General features: G+C 42.7%; 1 protein-coding gene across 1 annotated transcript; it reads right to left on the bottom strand.

The window, feature by feature from the left end:
* Positions 1-4,987: 4,987 nt before the first annotated feature.
* On the bottom strand, positions 4,988-22,758 carry SKP1 (S-phase kinase associated protein 1). Its single transcript, XM_032783493.2, has 6 exons — positions 22,653-22,758; positions 18,673-18,769; positions 9,372-9,445; positions 7,981-8,124; positions 7,113-7,253; positions 4,988-5,412 (listed from the first exon to the last, which is right to left on the bottom strand). The coding sequence occupies exons 2-6, from the start codon at positions 18,767-18,769 to the stop codon at positions 5,377-5,379; spliced, it is 492 nt and encodes a 163-aa protein (XP_032639384.1). The 5' UTR covers positions 22,653-22,758; the 3' UTR covers positions 4,988-5,376.
* Between the last annotated feature and the right edge of the window lie 812 nt (positions 22,759-23,570).

Below are 23,570 nucleotides of genomic sequence, written 5' to 3' on the forward strand. Positions count from 1 at the left end.
TCAGCATTCAGTGGAAGTTGCACCTACTTAGTCTAATGCTAATTGGGACCCCAGAAGTCCATGGCAGCATCTGGCATGGTACAGGGCCGCATTACATTGGGAAGGGCTCCCTGATATCACAGTCTACTCTTAGCTGATTTCCATTTCCCACTGTTGCAGGATCTGCTTAGTGGCACTCTGGTTAACAGCCCCTGTTCCTCTTACAACTTTTCCTCCTCCACCCAAAAGTGGGCAAGTGATGTTTGCATAGCTCTGGAACCAGGCTCATTAGATCCCTTTGCAACTTCCACCCATGTTCTGACTGCTGTACGCTATCACTGAACATGGCCCTTAACCTCTAGCCTTCTTCTGACTTTATGCAAAATATAATTTGCCCTTCTTTAGGTCTACATGTTCAGCTTTTGACCCTATCCTCTGCTCTCAAAATACCAGAGTGGAGGGCTGTAACTCCAACTTACACTGGTGTGTGTAACAGAGCAGACTTTGTTTATTTTTTTGAACCATGTGGGACCTTTAAGCTGCCCATTCCAAGGAAAAACTATTGAGTAAACGTTATCACCTTTTACAACATGCCATAGGAAGCCAAAACAGAGCTGAAGTTTTTTTAAATACCAAAAAAAGTGTCTTTAGCTATGATATAGGAAGTTTTACTTTAAGAAAATGAAACCTTGCCTGTAAATTTTTACTGCAGCAAGATTTTTTTTAATTACCCATTTGATTTCCTGTTTGAATGTAGAAGTCACAGAAATACCACTTCATTAAGTCAAGTAAAACCACTATATGTATGTAGCACGGATAAGTGTTTTGCAGCTGTACTTTCATTTGTCCAATAACAATCCACCATATACTGTATTTTTTTTTTTTTTTTTTTACACTTCACTGAGTTTGTATTTTTTGGCTTTTATGTTCAAAATATGTTTATAAATAAAGTGTGCCAGCCTGGCTCTTCAAAAGGGCCACTGGAGGTTATAATCCTATAAGATTATATCATAAGATCTCATTTCTTACTATTTTAAAGATTCCAGTGTTTCTTCCCCACTTGTAGGCAGCAGGGCTTTTAGACTATTGCATGTAGCTAACAGTGACTATATGAATGACATGGGGAATGGTAGCAGCTGAGCAACAGATTTCTTCATCGCCTATCCTCTTTTCCCTGCACAAGGGCCTGGCCCGTTGCATTGGCTCAGCTAACAGCTGTATCTATCTGTTACTGAACATGTGAAGGGGAAAAAGCCAAACAGAAAAGAACATGGGCACAGCTTGCCTTTAAAGAACCAGAGGGGACAGATAAGCAGCCTCATTTCTTTTTAAACATTTTGAAATGAATGTAGAGCTGATAAAAGGTGCCCGTTTATTCACATCACTGACAGAAGCCTGGGCTACCGTCTCCTGTATTCTACTCAACATATGCTATGTCCCAATAACCTAGAACTACCACCTTTATATGTGAGATGGGAGCTCCTTCTCCACCTCCTTACCCAGATGACTGATCTGAGCAGTCCAGTATGTCCATGTAGGCCTATATTCACCTCCCCACAACAGTCAAACCTAGATGCTTTAGCGAAAGGCATAAGAATTCTGCAATAGGCAGTTATAAAATACACGCTATCCCTACCCACTCCCCCAGATCTCATCCTGCTCTCTCGTAGACTGGCTTTAGCTCTTAAACATGAGCTTTAATCTCTTTTCCAGAGCTTTCCCCCTTCATTAGTTAGGACAACCCTGGCTATTCTTGATATCCACAGAAACCGCCACTCCCTCTTTGACTCTGGTTAAGTTTACCCTATCTTATCTGCTGGAAATTTGACAACTAACATTTCACAGGCCACTACTGCCCTCAGCTGATTTTGAACAGACACTGCAGAAGCTGAAGCCTGTAGTCCTGTAATAACTCTTGAGCCAATCAGTTCTCCAGAGACACATTTCTAGTGCACACTTATAAAGGAAGATGTGCACAGGCTAAAGGATGAGCTGTTGGATGTAAATCTTGTTAAAACTGGAAAAGTTGAGAGAGATTAGATTACAGTAGCCGATTACGAACAGCCTGAAAGTTTGGGGGCAGAGGTACCACTAATCAAAAACTACCTTGACTTGTGTGGGGGTGGGATGGGCAGGTTTTCTCCAGCTCACCCAAACAGGAACACAGTAGGATACAGAGCAAATGCTTTTTGAACAGTAGATTAGGGCCCCAGCTAAGGCATGAAGAGTTGCTCTCCTAAACAGAGGCATGATCAGTTATTTGGATGGAGCAGCCACACCCCCACACTTCTAGTTTTCAGAACTAGTGGAAGTAGTATCAGTGAGCATACTTCTGACCTTAGTCCCTTTAACTAGGCCTGTTTTGCAAAGACCTCCACACAGCCCTTAGCACATTGCTTCTCCCTTACATACAGCTCCGAGACATAAAGACAAAGTTCTGCCTATGCTAATCTCCCCAGGAGGGGAGTCCTTAGCACACAGATTTTATTGACAGTCCCCCAAATCAAGGGCACCCATAAACTCCCCTCTGCAGCTTTGCTACTTGAACTTAAGGCAGCAAGTAACATTTTGACAGCATGTTCTGCCTTGAAGGGGTGGGGGGGAGGTACTTTCCCGAAACTTAGGTACAGGCACAGCTAGAAGTCATTTTAGAGCAAGCTACTCCACATCTACTTACAAGCTGGAGATTCATAGGTAACAACCGCAAAACCAGTCTTGAATGCCTGCAACTGTTCTTGGAATGGCATGGGTAACACTATTTCTTGGGTTAGGAAATAGTGCTGCACTTCTCCTTGTCTCAGTAAGTGGTGAAGTTATCACAGCCCTCCAGCACTATGCTAGGATTTTTTACTTATTCTTTCACACAGACTAGTTAGAATATCAGATCATTGCTCCAATAGTATTTTAGACTAGAGTGTTATTCTGAGGTCATAAGAATCCTACAATCATAAGTTAGTATAATGAACTAACATCTTGGATTATCAAACCATCCAATGAAGATCAGCAAGTCTCACACCAGAAGAAACACCTCTTCTCAGGTGCATTACCTACAGTTAGGGCAATTAAATACTATTAGTCTGCCCACCCTCACTTCTCATTCTACTATGTGGCATTACACTTCTGCCTCCTACCCATCCTAAAAACTCTGCCACAATCCTCACCTTATGGTACAGCTGAGCACTGATACCCGCTCCCAGCCTAGGTCAGGATGTACTGGCAGATAGCAAGAATGCAGCTGAGCTCCATGAAGGTTTGCCTCTTGTCATAAGGCATTGTTAGATAAGGGAAGGGAACGTTCATGAGAGGAGAGATGAACTGCTCCTGACCTGTAGGACTGCAGTTTCTCTTCCATCCACCAAAAAGAATCAGTTTGAAACTGGTTATATCACATCACTTTCTAACTGGTGGCCAACCCCCGTCTCAGGGGATAAACTTGCTGAGTATAAGCCCTTTGTTGTTGGATGCAACATAAAACAAAGCCTAAAAACAAGTTCATCTTGATACCTGTCAAAGGAATTGCGAGGTCCTGGGTCCTTAGATGTTCTTTACTATTAGTCTTCGAAACTGGATTAACTTACTCCACTAACCATAGCACTGGGTCTCATTTTCTTTCCTACGGAAGACTTTTGGTGTCAACAAGTCTAAGATTAACTACATTGATTGCATAGAAGAAGCCCCATGCGTCATCAAGAGCATTTATTTTTGGTAGCATTAGGATGCTCCAATGATGCTACCGTTACACTGAATGTAGGACCCATTATTGAGCAACCCCCCTCTGGAGATGCTTTGGCAGGCTGGCGGAAGCCAGTTAAGGGATGGGTGGACAGCAAGTTTGCTTGGGTGCTACAGCAGCGGTTCTCCAACTTTTCATGCTGTTGACCACCTCTTAATAGCTATACCCAACTCTCCATTGTTTGTCACTCAGTTCCATGGACTGTAGTCAGAGAAACTGTTTATAGTGCAAACAGCCAGTCAGTCACCACAGAGTCAGATGTTAAAATGCTCTCTACATAGATTGTTTACGCAGCAGCTACATGGATGTTTACCAGCAATTTCAAGTTTTAATGTTCAGCAAGACGTGTGCTATTCACTGAGTGTTCTAGAGGCTGTCAAGTTGCTTGTTAGATTTTTTCTAACACAATCGCCATTAACCCTTTAACACCACTTAGTGCAACACCATGATCTTTAAAATGAAGATAAGTATATTTATTAAGGTTAATTCTAGTCTAAGGTTTATACAGAAAATGGAATGCAATAAGCTAAGATCACACCTCAAATGTTTACTACACAACCATCTCCTACTCCCTATAAGGGAACTGTAAAAGTCAGAAAACCAGTTACTGTTGAACTAGTTGCAAGTGGCTTTGTCCAAAAGAAGTCGTCACACTAGATACAGCATTAGCTTTGTTTTGTATGCCATAATGAGTCTACAAGCTGTGATTTCGTGTACAGTACATAGGTGAAATATTTCTTGCAGACACATGAAGCCATGTTTAATAAAGCTACATCACAAGCGGGTTTAGAATTACCTAAAACCAGCTACTAATGACATGCCAGATCAGTAAGTTTAACTTTGGTAAAGTCAGTCATTTTTTGGTCAACCCGGGAATCAGCTTTTCCTATTAAAATTCATAACTCTCCTGTGCCTACAGCAGTTCAGATCTTGCTTTGTACCAACTAGAGGCAGGTCTTAACCTGGAACTCTTTAGCCATGTATCTTAACTATAATGAGCTTACCCAGTTTTTGCCAAACCCACATTTGTGCTAGGGCTGGTCTTTTGCAGGCAAAACTGAAACAAGGATAGAAAGTACTAGCCACGGAAGAGATTTTGTAATGCCTAACTATTTGCCTGTGACCAACTAAGAACTGCGTCAAGTACTAACTTACTCCAAGGGTAATTATCCTTCATATTTAGAAGTTTGGAGGAAACTCAACAACTCTTCACTCAGCCTGGTTCCCCAAGAAACCGTTTGTTCTTTGAATAAAAATATGCTTTGTTAATTCTAATTCAGAAAACATTTCCAAGTTGTTTTATTTACAGTGGAGTTTAAATGCTTATCTAAATTCTGACATCTCAAGATAACATTGTAACTGGACATGGACAGTTAGAGTAATGAACAGGATAGCCTGAAGTGCTATTTCCATACAGAATCCATGCTTAGTTCAGTTTTATTCTTTGCAGAGTAAAGTAAAAAGACATCTGATTACACTGGTAAAAACTCAACCATAGGATTTAAATCTGTACTGAAAAAAACACCACACATGCAAAAGGAAACAACGTCCTGCTAATACAACTTCATTTGCTGCTGCATGTCTAATATTAACAATTATAAACAGAGCAGTGCAACTAGTATTTGGAACGATCCTTACAGTGTTAGAGTGTCAGGCACAATACTTCACTTCTCTTCACACCACTGGTTCTCTTTGCGTACCTTAAAACAAGATAAAGCTTTAATTAGATGTAGTGCTACACATGCTATGAACTTCTAAAAACTAATTAGACAGTCCCAGTGGCATCCCGGATTATGCTCCTTTCCCGTAAAAAAGGGTGACACTGGAAGAAATGCTGGATTTTTCTTGGATGGCTGAAACTAATTTTTGTAAAATATTTACCATTGCAGATTGAGAAGTTACTGAAGATAATATATGCATCTTCCAACCACTTCCTTAGGTATTCATGAGTACAACATGCAGGCTAACTGACTGGTCATCTTACTATACGTCAGCAGCTGGCTGCTGACATCTCTGTGGCTCCTAGGAGAAGGGGGGTAGCAGGTCTCTGTACACTGCCTATGCCCACAAGCACCACCCCTGCAGCTCCCATTGGCCAGCTCCTGGACAATGGGAGCTGCAGGAACAGTGCTGGAGGTGGAGGCAGCGCATGGAACTGCCTTCCCCCACACCCCAGGGGCCGCAGAGACATGCCAGAAGCCAGCTGCCTCCGAGAGCAGTGTGGGGCCATGGCAGGCAGGCAGCTGCCTGAGCCCTGCTGGACTTTCAGCAGCCCAGAGATCACGATCGAGTGGCAGAGGCTCCACAGGTTGGTGACCACTGCTATACATGATTTAGCAAGAGCTCAAGTGCATTGACTTCACACAAGTTCTTGACACTCTGTTCATTGATGTTTGCAGCTTCCATAGTACTCTGCTTAAAAATGGTTGTTTAATGATCATTTTAACATAGACCGTAAGTCACAGCTTGTTTTAACTCTTTGAAAGGCCTTATTAGGGAAATTCTGAGTAGCTTGAATCTTCCCAGGTGGGTGCCCCAACACACCTATAGCTTTACTGCTGAGGCTTTTGAAAGGGCAACAAAGGACTATTTATGGCAACCCAGAATATCCTATTACTGGTTTGGCTTCAGTGATTTACTTAGGGTTTGTCTACTCTATGGAGGTTACAGCACCATAGCTGTGCCACTGTAACCCACAGCAATAGAAGGGTTTGTCGTCTGTCACTGTACTAACTCCATCTCCCTGAATGGCAGTAGCTAGGCTGAGGGAAGCATTCCCTCAACCTAGCTGCAGCTAACACCAGGGTTTAGGTCAGCAGAGCTACATTACTTCAGCTATGTTACTCTGGGGATGGGAAATCTTTTCCGCACACCCGAGTGATATAGATCAATCTACATTTTAAACGTAAATCTGACCTTCATCAAAAAGGTTTAGCAAGTCTGACATGGTGATATTAACTAGCATGTTCACTTTCCACAAGTGAGACATTAACTTGTAAGGGTATGTCTACACAGGGATAAGAAACCTGCAGCATAGCCACAGCTGGCCTAGGTCAGCTAACTTGGGCTTGCAGGGCTCTGGTTGTGGCAATAAAAATTGTTATGTAGATGCTCAGGCTGGAGCCTGAGCTCTGGGACTCTCCACCCTCGTAAGGTCCCAGAGCTTGGGCTCCAGCCCAAGATCAACCCTCTACTCAGTGGATGTCTACACAGGGATAAACTTGAATGGCAAGTTAATTGGGGCACCAATTCTAGCACAATTGCTTTACACTTTAACATTTAGACCAAAAATCCTAGTTTTACCTGGGAAGTCTGTGTTGAAACATTAGCTATAACACTAGTGTGGCTACTTCAGTGTATAAGCAATCCAGAATTTAATGAAACCCAGACTATGGAGTACCTGTGCTTCTTCCTCTTCAGTGAAGTCATTCTTGATATTGAAGGTCTTGCGAATTTCTTCTGGAGTTTTCCCCTTAATCATATTTGCAACAGTCTTGCATGTGACATCAAGCAAACCTTTAATGTCTAAGTAATTTGCAGCCTGCAAAAAGAAAGTCACCAGATTTAAAGTCAGTGTTCTGCCTCTGTGGATGTACAACTTAAACCAAATGCAGGCTACTTTTGTTTTATGATAAACATTATTTTAGGTAGCTCGTTACAGCAGGTGTTTAAGTATATTGGGCAGGACAGTCCTAGTTGAACAGTTCACAATAGGTCTAAACAAACTTAAAATTTGAGACATTCCTGTTAGAAAGGCCTTATAGAAGCCTATGAACACGGAAGTCTGTGGGGCAGCCAGCTGGCTATCCAAACAATACAGACATTGCCTGTACTAAGTGCACACCAACTTGCATACCATTAGGGTCAAGGGGAACTAGGCCTCAAAACATTAAGACTGAATTTTGAAGTTAGAAGTGGGTTCAGGCTGCTGAACAGAATTTAGTACACAATCCTATGCCAAATGATGGAAGTTACCATGTCTGCAACAAACTTGACTCAGTTAGAAGACGACCTGATTACTGAACTTGAGTGCAAAGCTAAGCAACAAATTTGTACTTGGGTCTGCAAGTGTAGACTGGGCTGCTTAGTGTTAGGTAAGTTTTTAAAGGGTGTCCACAACACTTATTATCTTGAATGATTTTTACTATGAACTGGGGAAAGTCAGACCAATTCCACCACTTCTAGGTACACCAAGACAAAGTTCAGGAGTCTAGAGAATGTGGCTATGTGCTGAAGAGAGAGCATCTAATGGAACATGGACAGCCTACCAGGATAAGTTCAAAAAGTGTTCCTTGGTCTACTTTCAGGAATTCTTGGTCCCATACAGGGATGTCATCTGTTCGTTTTTCCTTGTTCTCATCGTCCTCAGGGGGAGGTGGGTCATCCTTGTGGTGGGTGCACCATTGGATCACCTGATATTAAGACATTAAAATCAATATAAAATTGTCCTTAAGCATTCTCATCAGTCCTGTTAGGCTGACTTCAGATTACAGGAACAGTTACTTTCCCAAAACTGCAAAAAAACCCCACAAAGTCTTGGACACAATGTGCTATGTCAGTGCTATTTGTGCCAGACAGTAAGACATGTACAGACCCAGTCAAATACAAGACCCTGGAATTTCAAAGCCTTTTAAAATCCTGTTGAGAGTGCCTGGGTAAAGAAAGTCAGACATTCTGAGTCTGGAGATTTCCCAGAACATATTTGAGCCGACTTACATTTGCATTAATGCACACTCTAATCAAACATAGCATTAACATTAAGAGCACAGTTCTAACACAAGAGGGTTAAAGTATGACCTTTGCCCTACAGCTGAGAAATGCAGATTAGTTTGCTTAACAAGAAAACCACCACCTATTGGCAGACAGTATGGTCAGGCATTAGTGCTACTTTGTATAGAAGATTATGCATGTGTATTAGGGAGAAAACAAGTAGTTAATCTACACATATTACATTTTTTATTTAATCTGAATTTTGACTAGTGAAGTGTTACCCAAGCACTGCACAAGGAATAGGGGTTGCCTGCTCTCACAGTCTTCTTTTGCACTCTGGCTATGAGTTTGTAACACTCTACCCTAGCCTCACTGGTCAGGTGTGGCTTATTATAGGACTAACCCAATTCATCTCAAACATTGAAATGAGTTCAAACTCAACACAATGCAGACAGGGTTCTCAAAGAAACCTGACCTGCAAATTTGTTCCTCCTTCCATTTCACCTAGTAACAATAGATTCCAGCCAGTGCATTTAATGATCTGAACATGAGCCTGCTCAAGTGAGTCCTCAGACAACACCAGTTGTAGACTTCTTGTGGAGAACCCCAGGACAAGAACAATTAGGGAGTGGATGGTGAGTTTGGTGCACAGCATAGTATGTCTGGCAACAGCTATTACCACTGCTACTGGCCTCTCACCCTTTGAGCATTAATATGAAAAGATTTGTTTTATCTGTATGATTTACAGGAAAAAAATCTCATCTAGAAATTTAAACTCCAGTTCAACAAATCCTGCTTTTGACTGATAAATGTTTATGTTCTAAAAAAATGTAACTTGTACACAAGAACGTTTGTTTAAATCTAGTATTTCCAGTTCTTATTAAGTGATAGCTCAGTTTACACATTTTTGTAGTTCAAAGCAACTAACAGCACCTTAGTAGCATCTTACCTTTTTTAATATAGCTGCATTAACATTTGGAAGAGGAACTGGGTCATCATCTCCTTCATCATCCATTCCCAGATCTAAAAATGGAAAGAAGATTTAGATGCTGCAATCTGCCATTCAGATGCTGCAATTTGCCATTTTTCTGAAATTCAGAAGGCTTCATCAATCCACAACTACAGTATATCAATCCACAACTACAGTATATAATTCTGATACAGAATGTTGCTAATCCACTCAGTTAGTATTCAGATTATGATTCTCCTACTGCTAAAGCAGGAAGTTAGGCATTCTTAGACAAGGCTTCAGAATACCATGTTGTATCACTTTTACATGCTACGTAACAGAATGCTCATCATACTCAAGTAGCTAATATTTTTATTTATATTATATATACACACAGATGCATGTATGTTTTCTTATTCAGAAGGCTATTAAATTGCCATTAGATGTTCTTTTCATCCCTATTTCACTGTAATCCCACTATTAACAGTGTTGGATAATTGGAAAGAACTCTTTAGCCAATATCAGCGTTTAGATCCCAAATTTGCTATAAAAGTGTTCCAAAAAAGAATTCCCTTTGAATCTACTATTAAGTGAGATCTTAAAGAGCTACTGTATGAACTACAAACCACAACTTTGTCCTCTCTGCATGATCAGTTAATACTGTAGCCATAGAGATTCTGGGTATTTGGCTTACAAGGTATTGTATAGTGAAACGAAAAAGCCATATTAGTTTCCAGAGACAAGATAGGTAAAGATATTACTTCACTCACCTTGTGTCTCTAACATTCCGGGACTGATACAACTACGACACTGTACACAACAGTTAATTTCCACTCTGTTTGAGGCAATGACAAGTCACTTGACCATGTTAAGAAAAATCCTTTAGGGAAGGTGTTAAAACCAATAACCACTGTTTAAAAAAATTCAGAGTATATTTGAGACGTGTTAAAACACATTATGCTCTGAGTCTCAAAATTCAGAATTAAGTGACTAACAGCATCATGCAAAGAATATTGAAAGCACACTGCAATTCACAATGTAGACTTTAATCCATACCTGGATTGAATGACACAGAATAAATACCACATTAAGGTAATTGCCCTGATTAAAATGATGCACCATACCATTTTATTGCAAAGATAGATATCAGAATTGCTATGTTATCTTAGTTTGAGTGCCCTATATAAAGGTTATGCAGCCACGTAAAGTGATGTACAAAATTATATATGCATTTGATGAATAACTGATCTGCATCATTCAAATACATTAATTTTTTAATGTAGTTAGAATACACCACTATTGCACTACCACCACCTCAAAGCAAGCCTACACACAGTGGCTAACATGCCAATGTCCTACCTATACTAGCACTCCACAATTACCACTACTGGGAGATTTTAAACAACTGCTACTGTTATCCAAGTCTACTTGCAGTAATGAGTTATAACATTTCACTGATGAGCATTTTACTGGAAACTTCAAATATAATTCATTGAATGCAGCGACATATATAGGTGCAGTGTGAGAAGCTAGTTGTCAAAGTGTTGGACTGTGGAATGACCAATTTAAAACACTTCAAGGAAGAGAGCAGATAGGTCCTGCCTGAAGCCTCTAGCATCCCCTAACTAGGAAAGGCTGCCTCCTGCTTTCTTGGTGCCAAAACCCTATGTGTCCCTCCATCCCCCTTTCAACATTCCACTTTCTCCTCCTGCTCCCCGTTAGAGATAATTCTGCATTATCAGCATATGAATCTGCAGCACAGATGTCTGGGAGCAACAGTGAGTGTTTTATTGGCACAAGGCATTCTAAAGCAGTAAGAGGCAATGACATGTAATTCCAGAGTTCCCAATACATGGTTTGTCTAGTGTGCTATTTATGGTATTATGTAGATTTGTTTATAAGCACTACTTCTGATTTTCAAAGTAAACCAAAAGCCACTGATAACAGTGAAGAGTTTAACAATTTTCTGAACTCTAAAAGTGGCAAGATCTTTGGATGGGCTTACCAAGCAACTGCATTCTTTGCCACCTGCAGAGAGAACTTTTATAACTTCCTGCTCATGTTTTCCAAGTTTTGTTTATTGATCATGCAGAGCAGCACCACACTAAGCAGCTTTTGGTGATGTTACGAGGTGGAAGTGACAGAAAAACAGTAAAAAAACAAAAACAAAAAAACCCACACAATTTTAAATGTCTATAGTATTTTATCCTGGGTGTCTCATCGCTAAACAATTTGTACTTGAGGGTATCCAGTCTGTTCAGCTAGATCTACAAGAGTCATTTCTCGAACTTAAGGCACTAATGTACTCATTTCTAATGTTTGTGATTTTGCATGTAAGAGCACAGACAGGCATCCCTATTGACAAGGATTAGGCATAGTTTGCTGTACAGACAGACCATCTGGTAGACTTGCACAGATGTTTTTGTTTGCAACTTGTGTCAGTAGGAGATCAGAGCTAAGCATTACCCTGAATAAGTTAACTGCTTTCACAAATGTTTCTGCTTTAATTTTCATGTACTGAGACTTTCTGAAGTCTCATCCAGCGCTCCAACATAGGAAGGGGAGATCCACTGTATCTGGAGCTGACCAAGCCATCCGGTCTGTCCATTTTTGCAATATCTACTATAGTTTAACATATTAAAAACACTAAGCTAAGGCCACTAGGCCCAGAGTGTAGAACATTGTGCCTGCTGCTGGTGTATATATATTCTCTGCTCTAGATGCACAGAGATGGTGGAGTGCTGTGCTGGAGGAAGGAGGGCACAAGAGACAACAGGCAGGCAGGAAAAAAGGGTTAGAGGGAACAACAGAAAGCAGCAGGAGCTGCAAGGAGAAAGAGGAGGAGCTGCCTCTTACATACCTCTCTAGCACCCCAGGAGCCTGGACTGATTAACACCAGCTTCTCAGGGACATTCCTGTTTCTTCTGCTTCCCTGAACCCACTTGAGAACAGGCAGTCAACTGAAGTACAGTGAAACCCTGCTATAACGCGACCTTTGGGGTCCAAAAACTTCCTTCGCACTAAATGCGGGGTCGTGGTATAGCAGGGTTTCAAATCAGCTCCAAAAGGAGCCATGCCCCCCCACCTGCCAGGGACAGAGAACTCTGGGGCTGCAGGCGCCCGTGCTCTCTGTCCCCGGCAGGTGCGGGGGCTGCGGCTTCTCTCCGGCTTCTCCAGGGCTGCAGGCGCCAGTGTTCTGTGTTCTGTCACCGGCAGGCGGGGAGCCGCAGCTCCCCTTGAAGCGGGAGAGAAGCTGCAGCCCCGCACCTGCCGCAGCCTTGGAGTTCTCTGTCCCCGGTAGGCGGGGAGAGATGGCTCCTCTTGAAGCCGCGGCCCAGCACTTGCTGGGGACAGAGAACACTGGCGCCCGCAGCCTCGGAGAAACCGGAGAGAAGCTGCAGCCCACGCCTGCTGGGGACAGAGAGCCTGCAGCCTCGGAGTTCTGTCCCCAGCAGGCACAGGGCTGCAGTGTCTCTCCCCTGCCATGGTGTTGGGGACCACTGGTACTGTACAGTACTGTGAAAACATTATCTAAGTTATATCTGCCTTAAAGGGGAGCCAACCTATGGTCACGTTATATGCGAGTTCGTGTTATAGCAGAGCACGTTATAGTGGGGTTTCACTGTAGTAGGAGTTGGTTAGGCCTTTAAGACGCTGATATCTTCCATCACTCAGGCCCCACTACCAGCCTGCTTATTTGTCCCCTTCAGTTGAGTGTTGAGAGCCACTACAGCTGGCACAGAACAGCAGTCATGAGTGAAAGAAAATGCCCCTCTGGGGCAGCATTCAAAGAAAAGCAAGTAAACAAAGGAAGCTTTTCTATCTAAGGAGGAAGGCGCTCTCCTGAGATACATAGACACAAATGTTCCTGGTGAGCCTTCCAGCCCCAGTGAGGATGTGAGTGGTGTGGCCTGATCTTCCAGTTAGAGTGCAGGTGTCCTGGCAGCTACTGCAGCATCCATATCTCCATCTCAAATGGATGTAACCATGCACATTCACAAAGAAAAAAAAAAGAAGTGTAGATCAGAGAAGAGTGTTGGTGGAGGCACAAGAAACAGCTGCTGCTGAGTTTAGTTCCTGAAGTCTAGATGATCCAGGACTGTGGACCCACTTGAACAGTAGCCTGAGGGACTCTTGTACTGCATGGGCCACAGCAAGATAATGAAAGATAGATGTCTCCAACACATTACTGTCATGAAATCCCCAATGGTGACAAAGTGGAAAGGCCATGGCTTAGGTACTCAAAAAAACCAGAATGCTGCAAACTGTTTTTGTTACAAACTCTTCCAGTCTAATGTTCCAGCCACACTGGGTTCTACAGGAACGAATGACTGGAAAAATCTGGCTAGGAATCTGGCATGCCATGAGAAGGCATCAAGTCACCAGAGAGCATTCCATAGGTGGAAAGAGCTTGAGATGAGACTTAAGGTTAAAGGCCACCATAGATGATCAGCATCAAGAGATGATTGCATCAGAGTCTCTTTACTGGCAATATGTTCCGAAAAGGCTCACTGCCATTGTGAGAATGCTTGTTACCCAAAACCAAGCACTGTGTGGCACTTCAGATCAGCTGTATGTGCCAAACAATGGAAGCTTCCTTAAAATTGTGGAGCTGATGGCTGAGTTTGATGCTGTACTCCAGGAGCATCTAAGAAGAGTCACCACCCAAGAAATGGACACACCCACCACCACCTTGGAAAAAACTCAAAATGAGATCTCTCAGTTACTGGCAACAAAGTCAAACAGAAGATTGTGGCAGATCTGAAATGAGCAAGATACTATTCTTGACTGCACACCTGACATCAGCCATACAGAACAGATGACTTTAATAGTGCATTTGGTAACAGAACCTAGTGAAAATGTCCCTGCAATTGTGACTGCCAAAGAGCATTTTCTAGAATTTATTGACATGTGCTTCTTAAAAAACTGGAAGATATGGGAATTGTGACAGCTGACACGAGAGGTCAGGGCTATGATAATGGTGCCAACATGAGAGGAAAGAACAGAGTGCAGACATGGATCTGAGAGTTAAACCCTCGAGCTTTTGTCCCATGCAGTTCTCATTTGCTGAACTTGGTTGTCAGTGAAGCAGCATCAGCTTCTAATGAGGCTGCTGAATTTTTTAATGTAATTCAAAGCATCTATGTATTTTTCCCTGCATCAACTCAATGACAAATGTTGAAGCAACATCTGGGAACATCCTCTCTGACACTGAAACCACTGAGTGCCACACAATGGGAAAGTCAAGTGGAGGAGATAAAGCCTAACACACACCAAATTGCGAAGACAGATGATGCCACAGTTGCCATTATGGAGGATAATGCTATGACAGGAACTGTTTGTGGGAGAACAGTGGCAGAGGGAAATGGAATCACCAGAAACATACATAACTTCAAATTTCTGTGTGGTTTACTATGGTAGCCTGACATACTGTTTGAAATAAAAGTTGTAAGCAAGAGACTCCAAGATGTTGATCTTGATATATCTGGAGCACTGGAACAACTGGACAACACAAGGTCATACCTACAGTCTTACTAGTCAGATGAGGAATTTCAAAACATTCTGAAGAGTGCACAGAAGTTGGCAGAGAGCACAATGAAGCTATTTTCCCACCCATTCAAGAATACAAGAGTCACCAAAGACGACATTTTGATTGCAAGGCACGGGATAATCCCATAGGAGACCCCAAAGAACAATTCAAAGTTGAATTCTTCAACCATGTGCTAGATTGCACAATACAGTAAGTTGAAGACTGTTTCACACAGCTCAAGGAACACAGCAGTATAGTTGGGATGTTGTATCATATTCTAAAACTTCTCACTATATCTGAAGACAACCTACACCAGCAATGCAGGGCACTAGAGACAGTGTTGACATATGATGACATGCACAATATTGATATGAGTGATTTAGGTGATGAACTGAAAGCCCTTTCAAGATACATTTCAGCAGGATCAACTCCAAAGGCTGTTCTGGAATACACGTGCACAAAGATGATCACCACCCTCTTTCCAAATGCTTTTGTTGCTCTGCGCATACTACTAACAATTCCTGTAACAGCTGTCAGTGGAGAAAAACACATCTATGCTCCACAACGACACAGGAGAGGCTGGTCGGCCTTGCAACCATCTCAACAGAGCACGAGCTGGCCCAGACTGTGGACCTTCAGGAAGCAGTTCAAATCTTTGCAACAAAGGCAGCACAGAAAGCACCATTTTGATTATTCAAACAGATAAAAATGCCAGTGTTTACTATGCAGACAAGAAAAGTTACATTTGCTGTTCAGGAATTTGAAAGTTAAGTATTATTGAATTTTTTGAACAGGGCATTTTAAGTTGTTAGTTCTCCTTTATTGGGGTAGGTAGCAGACCAATACCATGAGAGAAGTAGAACAGGAAGAAGGCAGAATTGAGATCTTCTAAAGTTTTGGCCCAAGCAAGGGTGCATGGGGGCATCATTTAAGCTCCCTGCCTCAGGTGCCAAAATGTTGTAGGCCAACCCTGCAGCTGCTCAAAAGGTATTCCTGTCTTCTCCCCAACTGCCTCACAAGAAGGCAAGACAGACTTCAAACCCCAAGGATAAAAACAGGAAAGCTAGCTAGCTAAGAAACAAGTTGCCTAAATAAAACCAACATTAACATAGAAAATTGAACTGAAACAAGAAAAATGGTATGCATAAGCTAACCTTTACTCTGTAGGAGGTACACTAGAGAATGCAACCTCTTATAAGTTTTAGAGATGTATCCTTTCTCCCCACTAACATTGGTGTCACCGAGCAGGTCAGAGAGGCCCCCCAGTTTCTAGTGTATTGCCACACCCCCACTGAAATAATATAATCCAATCCTCAATGTTCAAGAGGAAGCTTGTTTTCATAAACCCAGGCACTTGGACAAAAGTATTTAATAGACATCATTCCTGAGAGTAAAATTTAAAACAAATTTAATTCAGACACTATTGTAATCACTGATCAAGTAAATGGTTCCCTCCTGTTGTACTTATTTTGGTGAAAGGCTTTTTGAAGGCATATCCACAAATTAGTTGCTCAGAAGTCCAAATTAGCATCTTAAGAAGACTTATAACAGTTAGCCTGAGGATGATGAATGCAAATTTGCCTCTCAGACTATCCCTGACCAAAATAGCTCAACCATAAAAACAGCTCACTTCCTATGAAAAAGTTTAAATTTTCAACTGTATTCAATATGAATTTGACATTGAGGAAATAACTGAATTTAGAAACAAGCATCTTTCTGACATCTTAGGAAAAGATAAGAAATAAGACATGAATGAGTACTGGATAGGCCCTTCCTCTGAAGTAGTAGTGCCAGTTCAAGTGAACCAGCAGACTTGGGGGGGGGAAGGGGGGGAGAAGGAGAGGAGAAGAGAGACTACAGCACATCTATAAGAGGGACTGTAGTTTGGAAGGAGACTGCCACCAGTGTCACAGGTGAAGGTTCATGATAGACACTCTGGGGCAGACAAGTGCCAGTGGCCTTGAGCAGTAACACCATGTCATAACTCTGCTCAAAACAGGCTAAAAGCAACAGTGATAAGGACTTCAGTGCTGAAGCCTTGTATGTACCAGGGCTTCCACCAACTGGTAATTTTTTGCCAAAAAAGCCTAATGTAGACTATTCCTGAAGGATTTTGTACCAAAAATAAAAAAATTCTGTATACAGTATTTTAAAATTCTTCCAAATGTATTTGTCAATAAATAAATGGAGGCTCCAGCATGGCAGTAGGGAGCTCAGGCCATTGGCTGCAGAGGTGGGAGATCACCCTGCAGCCCCCATGCACGGGACACAGCAGTGAGGCTGCACTCGATCTTGACAATGCAAGGGCCAGGTCTGTCCAAAAAACACCCTGAGGTCTTGCCCCTCCAAACCAGGGCAGGCTCAGACTGGCAGGATCCAAGTGTGGAGGGATCCAGGTGAGGTGAGAGGGGTTTGGGTGGGGCAGTCTAGGTGCAGTCAGCTCAGTGGAGGGAGGATCTGGATTCACAGGAGCTTGTTGGGGGTGCTGGGGCAATGGGACTCTGCAGAGGGGTCCAGGTGAAGGTGGTTGGAGACTGCAAGAGGCTATGCAGGGAGGAGCAGCTGCCTGTAGAGTGACTGACCGACCCTCTCCCCACAACTTAAGGAGCAATGGGAGCAAGAAGCTGGGGTGGGTGAGATGCAGCACTGCCAGCAGCCGGGGAGGCTTCTGGTGGTGGGTCTGATCTGGCCCTGCCCTTGCTTGCAGGGGAACAGGAATTCTGGTACTCCCCTGCCCAGCTGGGACTAGAAGGATAGGCACCACCAGTCTTGCCATCCCCCTCTGAGGCATTACCTCTCCACCAGCTGCTCTGGGGGCCTGAAACAATGTGCATGAACTTCTGAGGAGGGGCGTGTTACCGCTCTTACAGCTTCACTTTGCTTCCCCAACAGAAAGTCATTTTTCTGTGGAGAAGCAAAGAAATCTGAGGGGCAACATGAATTCTATCCAAACACAGTGATGCAAAATTCCCTCAGGAGTTGGAGACAAGGTTTAAGAGAAACACTCATACCACAGACATGTCAAATACAGAGGTGCATTTTGCAGAGACTATGCTGACATCACAACTTCTACAACAGAAAGTCAAACAAAAGAAAGATATCTTTCCGGTGATGTGAAAACTATCTAGTCAACTTGCACTGAGTCTGTCCTCTGCTGTAAGCTGCCAACAGTGGGAGGTTAATGCAAATGAGACCTTGAGACATGCTGGGTATTTCATTTTTAAAAATCAGCAACAGTTAAAGATTCAGACAATAGGGCCAGTGATACACCTGTCATCATTTACTTTAAAAAAACCCACCACACTCACTTTCATCTCTTAGCTTTGATGTTTAAGTTATGTTTGTTGTACTTTAGTAGCCATCATACAAAGCCAGTAAATTCAACCCATAACAGAAGTGTTTTGTAGAGATTAGCTATTTAGCATGATCACATGTTTAGAATCAATTTGTGTTACTTGCCTACCACCACAAATCAGTACCTGTACTTTAGGTCTAAATATCCAAGTAGGTTGCACATCAAAACTCATCTCCATCTTACAACTACACCATAAGAATCCACACTTACGTGTTACTTGCAAAAGTTTTTGCTTTGCTATTTGTGGCTGTACTAATCCTTCCCTTACTACTATATCTGTGCCGAGGATAGTGCTTCCAAGAACCATTTAAGTGGAATTGTGGTAATGCACCTCAGTTTTTAAAAATTCTGATTTGAGTGATGTTTCCTGGGACACTAGTTTGCGATACGCCTTTATCTCAAATCTGCAATCTTACCTTCCAACATAGTCTTGATGGTTACAGATTGCTTTGCAATTTCAACGTCAACTTCAAAAATTTCTCCATCTGAACTCTGTAGTTTAATTGAAGGCATCTAAAACATGAGAAAGTCACTAGTTATTTTCATGCAATAGTCTGCAGAGAAGTTAGTGTAATACAGAGTGCTGTTCAAGTTATAAAAGCCATCTTTACCTTCACATCGCCTCTTCAAGACACACGCCATCAAGATGGGACACATCATTTTATATGGAAAGGAAAATAAGTGTCCCCCATACAATCAGACATCTTTACAAAATTTACTGATTGAATAGACAAGTCTTAATTCACTACTTCTAGATCAAAGCATCTGAGGATGAGAGAGTGGAAAAGGAGTAATCCAAGATTGAGCTAAGCAATTAGGAAGTGTCTAATATGTTGAACAAGAGGCCAACACATTTCACATTTAAATTTTAGGGCATTGATGCAATGTGAATGAATGCCAGACATATGTTGGCAGTACTACAGATGCAGTAGCATCCTTCCCTGGTCTTGAATATGGTTTTAAGTGCTCTCAAGTACCAATGTCAAAATATTAAGATTAGTATCGTCCTTCAAATCTGCTAGGCCCTTCTGCCATCTGGTGACCATTCAGGTGCAGTTAGATCCCACAGCACTTTCAAAATTCTGGTGTCTTGGACAAGTCTCCCTTAAATGAAACAAGACTGACATATTACTGATATTGGAGAGCTTTCAGAACAGATACTGGGCAAGCTTTTTGCACCTGCCCCCACACTTACTGTTCAAGACATTAAGTAATACATCTTTTTTTCTAGACCTAGCAGTGTATTTTAGAGCATAAGTCAGTCAGTCTCAACAAGTTCAGAAACAACAACAACAAATTGTAAGATTACTGCTTCTTCTTGCAGCATGTGTGTTTGAGTTTCCTGGAGGTATTTTATTAGGAGTCTGATTATGAAGACTCCCAAAACTGATCATCCTAAGAGTTATGCTACAGCTCAAATACTAGTTATAGGCTTGATGAGGAAGTTATGGGTGAGGTTCTATGGCTATGCAGATGGTCAGACTAGATGATAATGGTGCCTCACTGCCTTAAAAAAGTGTATGTATATACATCAATAAGTCCTTCAAGTGCTTCTGAAGTCAGGCTACTTCAAATTTTAGAAACTGACTTGAATTCATTACAACTAATATGTAAGCTGCATTAGTAAATTTCTCCAGTTAACTGCTAACAGAAGAAGAAAGCAAGCTTGCTTCTATTGCAGTGTTAAAGAATTAGTCTGGACTAACTGGTTCTATACTAGCTGTGAAAGTGATTTGTTTTAACAGGAAAGGTCTTTGAAGGCAGCTATACTTGGAGAAGAGTCTGTGTGAAGTCATTAACCCTAGTGCCTTCAATGTCTCAAGACCTTTTTTGGTCATTTATTACCTATGTGGTGTTTAGTTTTGCAGAAGAATATTACAGTTTAGAGCTCCTTTAATGATATAAGAGAGCTAAGTCATGCATCATTTAATGCAGTCAGACAATCCAGTTCAAAACCTGTGGAAAAAGCTTTAGGGACAAAAGGTACAAAAAGGGTCGGGGGCCTATGATTCCACAGACCCAAGATCTACTGCAATTAAAGTAGCTGACTGGTTGTCTCTCTTTCAGCTAGCTTGCATTATCTGCTCCACATGGCAGACTCTACCATGTCAATACTGCTGATCCTGACTACTGCCAAAAAAAAACAAACAAACCAAAAAAAAACCACACACACACACAAACACACACACAGCCCAATGAAGCCCAGTAAGTGCAGATTATTAGGCAGCACACAAACTGAATATAGAACCTCATCTGAAAGGATGAGTGCCATCTCAATTTATGTTTGGCAGAGTTAGAGCCAATCCTTTAACCCCATATGCAGATATTACATCTTAAGTAGTATGGGTATTTTTGGATGGACTCATGATCACTGCATCTCTCATTGAAGTATGATACTGAATTTATTGCTGCAATGTTACAACTATGGTCTCTCTTTTAAGAGTGCTGAATATTGATTAAAGTTACATGAATTCAATATTATTAAGCAGACCAGTCCTACAATGAGAAGTTAAGATTGCTCAAGTACAAATCTGGCTTCATATTTGCTAGATATAAATATGACTTCACATCTAAACCAGTCACCCCCGCAATCTCTTACGGGGTGGGGGGGGAGAGGGGGCAAATCAATCAGCAATAAGACAGAAAGTCTATTTTTTACTATTTAGACTTCCAAAATTTCAAGGAAACTAATAACATGCAAACAGTAAGTTATAGCTTCCAGACTGTTTAGCATCAATACAGCAAATTTCTATTAAGTGTAATTTGATTTACATCATAGCACTGCTTGTTCCATAAGCAGACTGAGTCAGCATTATTTTTAAATGCCCTATTTTCAGTTTAACTATGCTAAAATATTCAGTGAAGGGAGAGCCTCATACATCTAAGTATTTTAACTATATGATGCCATACAGAAATTACTGCTTATTGTGATCAGAAAATGCAAGACTTTCTTTAAACTGAAATTTTCATATTTGGGACTTACACTTCTCCCTTCAAGTGAATGTTTTTTTGAAGGAAGCAATTTCAAGTTGTTTGTTTGTTATCAGAGTGACAGTATCAAGTATATCCAGTCCACATGCATGACAACTGAATTGACACAATAGGTTGACTAGTTATTAGCATAACCTGATTAACTAGATGACATTAAGTAGCACAGAATATGTTCATACAATGAATAGTTTAAAATTAACCACAGCATCTTGACATTATACCTATTCAGATCTCGCCAGCCAAAATTTAGTCATGTTAAGGTGCAACAAATGCAAGGGCAACAAAATTAATGTTCATACATGCCTAGGTTGTACATGTCTAGAATTATTACAAAATTCTGCATGATGTGATATATCCATAGATTTTGCCTGATCAAATTCAGTCAATGCAAAACTATTTTACATTAAGGGCAGTTTCACACATTAGTTTTAGTCCATAATTCAAATACACATTGTGAAACTGATGTGATCAAACAGGGCTTTATTGCTAGAACTCTTAACCAAAAGGACGTTTTAAGTAGTTTAATTCTCATTATCAATCACGAGGATGAGTGTTTCTATTTCGCTAGTAAAGAAGAGGAGACTACCTCCTGCAAGAGAAATATCATCTGCAGAACTTGGAAAACAAGTTAGCCTCAGATACCAGTACAGCTCAGTGACTAAGCAGAACAGTGCAGAGCCTGTATTTGACACTTAATCAGGTAACGTTTTATTATTATTGTTGTTTTTAAGGGATGTACTTAAATTACAGCATTATGCTCACATTTTACTGGCCCTAGCCGCTCAGCTCAATCATTTACGGCGTCTTTAGCCAACTCTGTGCCCTGCGAAGCTTTTAAAGCACGTACTCCGGGCTCTTCCCCTGTATTTCTCACACTCCCCATCCATTAATAAGGGTCACGTTTCAGACACTTGTTTAACGGTTCTCGTCGCAAGGTCTGACAAACACACGCCAAAGAAATGCTCCGTGGGGCCCAAGGCAACGCACAACACAGCAGAGCAGAGAGCAGGCCGGGGTTTGTTTGCGCTTCAAGGGCTCAGAGAGAGCCTTCGACTCGAGCAGCACCGGGGTTCTGCATTACCCCGCGCCTCCCCAGCCCGGCCTGCCCTCCCGCCATAAGTGGTGCGAAACCCCCGGCTCCCACACCAGCTGGAGGAAGAGGAGGCTCCCCAGGGAGCAAGCCGTAGCCCGTAGCAACCACCAGCCGACGCCTCCCCACTTTCCTCCGCGCAGGGCCAGGCCCAGCTTCCCCCGGGCGGCCGCTGCGGCCTCCATCCCCGGCCTGGCCTAGGGCCCTCGGCCCCGCCCAGCTCTGGTCTGGTCTGGTCTGCTCCCGGGATCGCCAGCCCCACCGCGAGCAGGCGCAGCCCGGCTAGGGGCCGAGACCTGAGCCGTCGGCCCTCACCGCGAGACGGCGCCCGGCTCTTCGCCCCTCCGCGCTGACCAAGCCCCAGCGGCAGCAGCTACAGCTAAAGCCCGACTGCGGCGACGCCTTTTATACCACGGGGCGGGGCAGGACTCCGGGAGGTGGAAGACGAAGGACCCCCGCTGCCTCACAGACCAACTGTAGGTGTCCGCGCAGATCGCCTGAGTGATCGTGGGGAAATGTAAAAATGCAGCCCGCCCGCGGGACACAAACGCCCTCCTCGCCTCCGCCTTAGATACAGGGGAGCGAAGGGGAAGAGATTTCACGCATGTAAACAGATTGGGGAGTTAAGCAATAGCCAGGGTGTCTTTCAGGCAGAGGGTGCCCCTGCCAGAAAAGCTACCTCACATGGCAACGGCAACAGCCTCATAGTGGGTAGAGGGGGCTTGCCCCAGCACGTGGTTGTTCCAGGGCCCAGCCTCTAGCCAGCTGGTGCTCATCCCCCCACCGCCTTCCTCAGCCCCCAGGAGGCAGGAGTGCGGACTCCTTCAGCACTAGCCCCTCATGGGTTCAGTTCCCAGTTCTGGCACCGACTCCCTGCCTGGCTTTGGTCTGTCTCATACCCCAAAATGGGAGGGATGATATTTCCATGGCAGGATTCATTAATACCTGTCAGGTAGGGGCCACATCCTCTTATGAGCTTGTAGCATGATCCTGATCAGATCCTGGAGGTGCAACTACTATATAGATCATACTGATACTCCTCCAATGCAGTTTTCAAAATGTATCATAACAAATCTCAGGGCAATTTGGACATGGTGGGTGTTACTGAGCTAAACACCTCCGCCACTCTGTCTTTGGTAGGAACAAAATTCAGCCTCCTGCTCCAAAACCAAAGACCCCTAACAGTTGCAGTAAAGGGAAATCTTCACCAGCTCTGTCAAGTGCACCTCATTT

Source organism: Chelonoidis abingdonii, chromosome 7 (assembly GCF_003597395.2).
Source record: "Chelonoidis abingdonii isolate Lonesome George chromosome 7, CheloAbing_2.0, whole genome shotgun sequence".
Taxonomy (NCBI): Eukaryota; Metazoa; Chordata; order Testudines; family Testudinidae; genus Chelonoidis; species Chelonoidis abingdonii.